We start from the raw sequence: 8,451 nt of genomic DNA on the forward strand, positions 1-8,451 counted from the left end.
TTGAGAATTGCATGAATCCTGGAAGATGCACACACGTGCAACATGTTCGTTTAACTGGGGAGGAACCCCTGGTCCCATTGAGGGACACGCTCTTTGGGACTATAACCCCCACCCCTCTGGGGGGAGTATCAGCACCTGAATTCCCCAGGAGTGAGGGATGGGGCAGAGGGAAGGTTTCTGAGCCCCATGCTGCTGGGGGAGGAGGCTTGGGACAAAGTGGAGGGAGGGGTTGTCCATTGGTCCCGGCCCTTGTCCAGCTTTTTTTCTCTAAGCTGGGAAACAGCTTGCTGCCTTGGATCATCTGCTCTAAGGAGGGCTTTGGCCACTGGAGGGATGTGAAATGAAATCATTTAAACAGTTACATGAAAGCTGGTCAGTTTCATAACAGTCCTTTATAAGCAGAAACTTGTAACCCATGATGTGTTTTGGGGAGAGTGTGTGTGGATACCACATGCTCATCTGGAGTCTCCAGGAGAAAACTAATCTTCACAGGAACAGGTGTGGCCAGGAGATCAGGGAAACCAGAGGCCAAAATAGTTGCTGAGACAATGATGGAAAAGAGGAAAAGGAGGACGAGTCCCCACCAGCCACCAGCACCCACTCCAGGGATCTCCCTGGAGCCCATGGTGTTAACCTCAGGGCTTGCAGACAGTCCCACCTCCAGGTCTTCTGCTCCTCACTCCAAAAGGCCCTTCTTCCCTGCTGCCCCCAGAGCAGGTCATCCACTATTTTAACTCTCTCTCTAAATTATAAAGGCTAGGATTCCTGTGTGGAAGACAGCAAGACCAAGGTCGGAGGGTCAGGGCCAAGCCGGGGGTGGGTCCTCATCCCTCACTCAATACCACCCACCACCCCAAACACCTCCCCCGGCCCCCCGCCACACACACACACTGCTTCCAGAGTTGAAGTGAGGAGAGCTGAACTTGAAAAGGCTTTTCTTTCTTTCTCTAAATAAATGAGCTGTCTTCGTGGGGCTGCCCCAGGCCTAAAGCTCCCAGGATGCTTGCAGCTGGTTACTTGCAGCTCCACCCCAGCCAAGGCACCCCTCCCCTCGCCTAAGGCAGTGGGTGGGGTAAGGGGCCCAGCCAGCAGACTGCACCTGGCCCGTGGCTCAGCTCGTCCGGCTCCTGGGGCTCCCTAGGGTAGAGGGGTCCTCAGGAATCCTAGGGGACGGGTGGGGGCTCCAAGCCCGCAGATGGGGCCCTAGCCCCTTCTCCCCCAAAACAACCCGGCCTTTGGCCGGGAGCCCCGACGGCCGCCCAATCCCTGCCATCTCGAGGCCCGAACGCCAAAAGCAGGGTGGCAGGTGCGGGGCAGTCTCGGTCAGCCCCTCCCGTGCCCGCCACTGCCCGCCTGTCGCCGCACAGGATGCTTCGGGGAGGGCGGGGCCGAGGGCACAGGGCGATGGGGCCGCCGGGGCCCATGCGGGTGCGGGTGTCCTGCTCCCAGCGCTGGCCGCCCCCAGCGGTCTCAGCCCCGCGCACGCACACGGCTCCTGCAGGCGTACTGCGCCCGGGCATGTGCACACACGCTCACGTGTCGCGAGTTGTCGCCTGCCCCCGCTCGCCACACACTCATGCACGGACACACTGGAGAAACGGGCGCGCCCCGCGGTGCAGCGGAGTCGCGCCGGGCGGGGGCGCAGCCCCTTTATTCGCTTCAAGAGGCTGAAAACTTTCTCAGAGCGACGACCACGAGCGCCAGCACCACGCAGGTGGCCAGCAGGGCGGCGATGACGATGGCCGCGATGGCACCGGGCCCCAGCGAGCCTGCGGAGGACAGAGGGCCGCGTCAGCCCCTGGCCCCATCCCGCCCTCCCCTTCCCCTCCCCCCTTCGTTTCCCTCTTCCCCTCCCCCTCCTCTCTCCGCCAGCCCGTTCCCTCCCCACCCAGCCGCGTACCGCCGCCCTGATCCAGATGCTCCCTCGCGGTGCTGTCCTCCGGACTCGGCGCGGCGGTGGGGGCCGGGGGACCAGTGGCCGCGGGCTCCCGGGCGGGGCTGGTGGTCTCCACTGGGCCTTCTCCCGAAGGCAGCTCGGCGGGTTCGTTCCACAGGGTGGGTGCGGGTTCCTGCGGGCCCTCGGCTGCAAGGCCAAGGACAGGCGCTGGAGCACAGGCAGTAGGGCTGACTTGGACGTCGCCCCGCCCCCGCGGGTGACCACCTGGGGAGGTGGTGCTGTGTGCGGAGATGGGGCTGGGGGCGCCTGGTGATCAGCACTAAACTAGCCCTCCAGTGTCACAGGTGAGGCATCCGAGGCTGAGAAGCCGCGTGTAGCCCCAGCGCCCCCACTGGGGCCAGGCTTCTTCCACACCGAAGTGAAGACAGATTGATAGGGGGAGGGGGAGAAAAAGGACAGGCCGGCTTAGAAAACAGCTGTGAGAACCCAAGGTTGGCAGCAGAGTAGGGGGACATGGGGCAGGGCAATTCCTCTCTCCCAGCAGAGCCTGGGATACCCCATCTGAACCAATGGGCTCTGACCGCAGCCCTGACCGCAGGCCTGCGTGGGGTGACACCTGTGAGGGACCGCCTTCCCCTGCAGGGCAGACACAGGTCAGCCTTCACCAGGGAGAAGAGGCCAGGCAGGTGCACCATCAGCATCCCTGCCCACCCCCGGCCCCTGAGGCTGGAAAGGACCACTGCTGCAGGAGGTGGAGAGAAGAGGTCCACCCACACCCCAGGCCAGTCAGCCCTGCTTGTCCCACTTGGCCCTCACCTGGGTAAAGCCATGCGACCCACAGGACATGGGGTCTAGCACCCGCTCACACCCCTATGTGTCTGAGGCTTAAAAGCCCAAGGGGCCCGTACATCCTAAGGAACGGATGCCAGCACATTCTGTCTCCAAACAGAACAGGGCCAGAGGGGTGGGCAGGGGTATGTATCTGTGGTCTGTAAGGGAACTCCAAGGAAACGGTGGGTGTCCCCTGCCCCCATACAAACTGGGGCTGAATCAACACATCAGTCCTTGGGCAGCCTTTTCTGCAGGAGCCCTTCTCTGCTCATGGGTGGGGGGTTAGTAGGGTTTGGGGTCCCCAGCGGCCCCAGAGACCTAAAGCGACAGGCCTGTGTGATAACCCCAGCCCCATACCCCTCACCATCGCCTATTACCCACCCCTACCCCCACCCTGGCCGTGAGCCCCGCAGCACCACCCCAACCCTAGGCTCCTCCATCCTCCTCAAACAGGAGGCCGCAGCCACCTAACGAAGTTCCAAATGAGGATGGCAGGTGGGCTCAGGCCTCCTAGCGCAGCCCTGACCGTCGGCTGTAGCAGGGTCGGCCCTCAGCCTGGCCCTGAGTGTGATCCGGGGGTGCTCTGAAGACACACAGGTCCTCCAGGGCTTCCCTGCCAACAGCAGCCCCCGGGGCCAAGCCTGAGGAAACATCAGCCAAACCCGAATTCGGGGCCAGTCCTACAATAACTGGGCTTTCAACAGCGTTAAGGCCATGAAAGACAAAAGAAGGTTGAGGAATTCTTCCAGCTTGGAGACGAAGGAGGTGTGACAACGAATGCATATGTTCCTGGGTGGGGCTGGAAGGGCTGCTATTATAAAAGACAATTTGGGGTGCGCTGGCGAAATTCAAGTAAGGCTGTGGTCTAGATACTGCGTGCATGTGCCTTTCTTCATGTGGACAACCGACCGCTTATGTGAGGGAATATGCTTGTTCTTGAGCATTTTAGGGGCAAAGGGGCACGCCTGCAACTTACTCCCAAATGGTTCAGCGTTCAGACAGGCGGGTAGATAGAAACAGGAAGACAGAGATAAGAAATATGGCAAAATGGTGGAAACTGGTGAATCTAGCGTGTTTCCCTGAAAATAAGACCTGGCCCGACAGTCAGCTCTAATGCGTCTTTTGGAGCAAAAATTAATATAACTCCCGGTCTTATTTTATTACAAGACCCGGTCTTATATTAATTTTTGCTCCAAAAGACGCATTAGAGCTGACTGGCCAGCCAGGTCTTATTTTCGGGGAAACATGGAATCTACTGGAATTCGTTGGGTTATTCTTGCAACTTTTCTATAAACTTAACATCTTTTCACAATAAAATTGTACAAAGACCCCTAGGTCCTGCCCCTGCAGCCTCTCCCAGACCCAGGCTGGCTCAGCTCAGAAGCTTGCCTGCGGGCAGGGACCACAAAACTTGCCCAAGCTGGCACCCTTTTCAGAAAACACCGCTGACAAGGAGGCCCCAGGGGAAAAGGCCCCAGCACCCAGTGGGGCAGGGGTGGGGGGAGCTTTCCTCTCAACTGCAGTGCTGGGTCTGGGGGCCATGGTGGCCCCACCGTCTGCGAAGTTGTCCCTGTGAGGATGGACAAGTGACCCTAGCAGGCCTTGTCACTGTGGCTCTGCCGCCTTGTAGCTGCCACGGAAGGCTCCAGGCCCCAGGCCCCAGGCATGCTGACCTCAGGCTCCGGGGGACTGGGCAGAAAAAGGCCTGAGTGTACCCACCACTTGGCAGGCCCTGAGGTCTAGGGCTCACAGACTGTCTGTCTCCCCAGATAAATGGAGAAACCACTGGCCCCCGCTTGTTCCCCACGCTCCCCCCGCGTCAGGACAGCAGGCAGGCACCTCCCTGTCCCACCACTGCCGGCCAAAGCTCACCTCTGTCTGCCAGGCACCTGGCCAGGGAGGCTGGGGCTCCTGGGGATCAGGCCCAGTCAACCTGGGTGGCATCTGGGGAATCAGCTCCAAGCTCAGGAGGAGTGACAGGCCCCACGGCCCCTGGGAGGGCAGGGGCTCACTCCTGGAGCTAGCCACCCTTTGCCCTTGCTGGAGCCCGGGAGCCATCTCTGGGGAGAATGGGCCCTCTGAGCAGGGCAGCTGGGAAGTGCACCCAGGCCCTCTCCGCTCCTCTCCTGTGACCAGCCTCTGCTGCTCCCCACAGAGGCCTGGCTCTTCCTTGTTTCACGGCCCGGGCTGCCTCCTCCTTGCTGAGTGTACCTGCCTTCAAAACCCAACCAGTCCCTGAAGCTCGAGCTGAGCCCATGGGCTTCCAAACCCAGTGGGATGGGTCCACATCTGGCTCCGTCACACTTTCACCCTGGGATCTTGGCAGACAGACTTCACCACCTCCTTCTTCATTCTCCCAACCTGTGAAATGTGGGTTGGACCGTGCCTCTCCCAGCCCACACAAGTGGGTAACCATGCTGTCATCGTCAGGGCTGCCTCCACCCTGGGTCCCTCTGGCAGGAGCCACACGGCCCGACAGGCTAGGCCACTCCGTGTGGTGTGGTCTGCTGGTGCCCACTGCCAGGGGAGAACCCACTCTCCTCCAAAGTCTGGTCCGGGGCTCACCTGTGCTGGAACAGCCAGGGCCTCAGGGGCTAGCCAACAGCCTCCAGCAAAAGAGGCACAGCTGCCAGGAAGGGGCCGAATCATTTGCTTATCCTCACCTGCATGTCTCTGGATTTTGTCAATTTGCTGTAGTACGAGGGAAAAAACGTGGAAAGGCAATAGACCACCCTGGCCCCTTCCTGAAAGCTCACGTGCCTGAACTTGGGAGGCCCACAGTCCCCTGGAAGGGAGACTGTCACCACTGTACAGATGAGGACAGGCACAGAGAGGCTGAGAAACAGCCAGGAGGGATACAGCCAGAAGCAAAGATCTACCCTTCTGGGAAGCCATGACCAGCAGCGGTTCTCAGGAGTCTGCCAGCAGCAGCCCCAACTGAGGCGGGGGAAGCAATGCCAGGCAGAGGGAGCAGCCTGAGCAAAGGTGCAGAGGACGGAACCCATGGGCATGTAAGGCGAGTGATGGGTCGGCCGCAGTGACGTTAGTTAAGTGAGGACAGACAAGGGGGAGGGCCAAAGAGGACCTGTGATGAGACCCAAACTCCAAGGACCAGAGTAAACAACATCTGTGACTCTGTGCTCTAACCAGGGAAACGAGAAGTGGGGGCCTCGTGACACAGGCCTGGGCACTGTGGGCTGTCCCGCAGCCCCACCACCCCCAGCCACCCTGCCTTTCGGTAAATAAGTTTGTTTAGCGCTCGCTCTGACCACACGGCCCCGAGGCCAGGCGCCCTTGCTCACAGACGGCCTTTGTGCAGGCCATGAAGGCCCCTTTCATCCCTGCCCTGGCCTCCCGCCCGCTCAACCTGGCCTGCTCCCCCTCGCCAGGAGCTGCGGCCACAGGCGACCGGTGGGGCGGGCCCAGGCTGGCCTGGACCTCAGCCACAGGGCCACTCCTTCCTGACCTGTCGGCTCCAGGACCCCCGCCCACCGGGCAGCGGTCAGGGGGCTGGCGGGCCTCGTATATACCTCCCAGAATGGTGGGAGGAAGGACAGCCTGCCAGGACCCCAAAGACTCCAGAGTGGAGTTGGCCTGCCTGCCTTCAGTAGGACACGTGGAGGGAGGTGAGGCCAGGTGAGGGCCTGTGACACCAAACACGAGGTTGTCCCCCAGGCATTCCTGTGGTGGAGGACGAAGCCCACCCACCCAGGCTGAGCACACACAGCCTGATCCAGCACCTCTGGCCAGCAGCCTGGCTGGGAGAGCTGGCTGCTCGGGGAGCCGGAAACTGGAAGGAGCTCCCCAGGCAGCCCCAGACCCCGGCAGGCAGGCGCCAGCCTTCACCTCCACCACTCTGACCACCAGGCAGGAGCACGTTTCATTGGGATGGGGTGGGGTGTGGGGGCTGCAAGGATCACAGCCCCAAGATCTAGGCCAGGGAGGATGCCGCCCTACGTTTTAGGCCACTTCCCCCGACTTGCCCAGCCGACACCTACCCCACCAAAAGGGAGCTAGGCGTTTCCCCAGCCTGCGTGGTGTTCTGCCCTGAGACCTCCCTGCCTCCGACAGAGGGTCTGGGACATGTGTACACAGGTTGGGCGCTACCACATGCCTGGCCCATCCTGAAAGCTCACGTGCCTGAACTTGGGAGGCCCACAGTCCCCTGGAAGGGAGACTGTCACCACTGTACAGACGAGGACAGGCACAGAGAGGCTGAGAAACAGCCAGGAGGGATACAGCCAGAAGCAAAGCCAGGCTGCTGGCTGCTTCCTAGGGCATCTCAAGAGAGGCCCCCACGCTCCTCACCGTTGCCCACTGCTTCCGTGTGTGCCTGAGTGAGGCCGTCCCCCAGGCCTCCATCCCCCAGCGGGTCTCCCTGGGCCGAGCTCACACGCCTGCCATCCACCGATCCACAGACACTTCCCCAGAGCCCCAGACTCCCCACAGGGGTCTGAAACACTCCTCTGGCTACCTCAGGGCCAGCAGAGATCACTTTCTTCTTAGAAAACTTCCCCCCGACCCATCTGTGCCTTTGCTCTCTCAGGCTTCAAAGCCAGCCTGGGCCAGCTCCTCCCCGGGCAGAGCCCCAGTCATGCCAGGACTGGGGCTGAGGTCCTGGGTACGTGACCCAAGCCTGTGGGGACCCTCCTTCTTGCTGGGACCCAGACCCAGCCACTGGGCCTCAGTGCAAAACCTAGTCCCCTGTCTTCATGGTTTTGCTGAGGCTCAGGCCCGGTGCTCCCTCTGGAATTTTTCCCAAATTGGGAATACCACCTGGGTCTACACTCGTGAAAGACTTTTCAGAAAACGAGCAGGGAAGGGCTTGCAGGGTTTGAAAAGTAAACGGCAGGGCTCTGTGGTCTTCTGTGCAGGGGCCTGAGGCCTCTGGCTCCCCAGCCGCTTACCCTGGCCCTGTGCCCCCCTGTGACTCCCAGGTCTGGGAGGCTGCAGATTTTAGGGTACTGGAGTAATCCCCATGTCCCCCAGGCAGCTAACCTCCCCGGCCCTGCTTCCCAAGTCACTCTCCTACTTCAGAGGCCATTGTCCCCGTCCCCGGGCTGGAATTCCCCGACTGCTGCCATCTGGCTCATGGGAGCCCTCCGCAGAACCACCCCAATGGCCACCCATCTCCTGCGAAGGGCTTCCGCCCCGTGGGCATTGGCGAATCTGGTCCAAGGTACTTCTTGGCCCCGGAGGTCTTGGTGCTTCTTCCCACCTGGAGGCTGGTGGCAGCAGAGCCAAGGGAGCACCCTTACCTGTGAGCACCGCAGGAGCCAGGACCCCGGAGAGGAGCAGCAGCACCACACGCAGGGCCTGACGGAATGCCATCCTGGCCGAGTGAGCACGGCCGGCCGGAGAGCAGGATGCACTGAGGACTGAGCTGGTTAACTTCAGGGCGGCGGGAAAGAGGTATCAACGGGCTGGGAAGGGTTTTCATCAATGCAAACTCTGTCCTCCTGGGACACCGTGCCCGCCCCCCACACACGCCAACACACACACACACACACACAGAGCGGAGCTTACAGAACAGACCGCCTTCCCAAATTCTGGAGCAGCCCCACCCTTTCTCACCCTTTCTCTCTCTCTCTCACACACACACTCACTCACTCCTGGGCCATTGGAAGTGAGAGATTCTCAAACCTCCATGTGCAAACACCCCGGAACCTGAAAAGTGCAGGCGCTCCCAGCACTCTGTTTAGTGAATCTGGACGTGGCCCAGG

General features: G+C 61.0%; 1 protein-coding gene across 1 annotated transcript; it reads right to left on the bottom strand.

Annotated features, from left to right (window-relative positions):
• Positions 1-1,587: 1,587 nt before the first annotated feature.
• SNORC (secondary ossification center associated regulator of chondrocyte maturation) lies at positions 1,588-8,203 on the bottom strand. Its single transcript, XM_033111539.1, has 3 exons — positions 7,987-8,203; positions 1,901-2,083; positions 1,588-1,769 (listed from the first exon to the last, which is right to left on the bottom strand). Exons 1-3 carry the CDS (start codon positions 8,057-8,059, stop codon positions 1,660-1,662), a joined length of 366 nt encoding a protein of 121 aa, XP_032967430.1. The 5' UTR covers positions 8,060-8,203; the 3' UTR covers positions 1,588-1,659.
• Positions 8,204-8,451: the final 248 nt, after the last annotated feature.

The sequence above is a fragment of the Rhinolophus ferrumequinum genome, chromosome 8 (genome assembly GCF_004115265.2).
Source record: "Rhinolophus ferrumequinum isolate MPI-CBG mRhiFer1 chromosome 8, mRhiFer1_v1.p, whole genome shotgun sequence".
NCBI classification, from domain to species: Eukaryota; Metazoa; Chordata; class Mammalia; order Chiroptera; family Rhinolophidae; genus Rhinolophus; species Rhinolophus ferrumequinum.

Excerpts from the sequence above, each read along its gene's own strand:
- SNORC (XM_033111539.1), bottom strand. The coding sequence starts at position 8,059 with ATGGCATTCCGTCAGGCCCTGCGTGTGGTGCTGCTGCTCCTCTCCGGG. Across the intron at positions 2,084-7,986 it reads GGCTCCTGCGGTGCTCACAG|CCGAGGGCCCGCAGGAACCC; the intron begins GTAAGGGTGCTC and ends TTGGCCTTGCAG. Across the intron at positions 1,770-1,900 it reads GCATCTGGATCAGGGCGGCG|GCTCGCTGGGGCCCGGTGCC; the intron begins GTACGCGGCTGG and ends TGTCCTCCGCAG.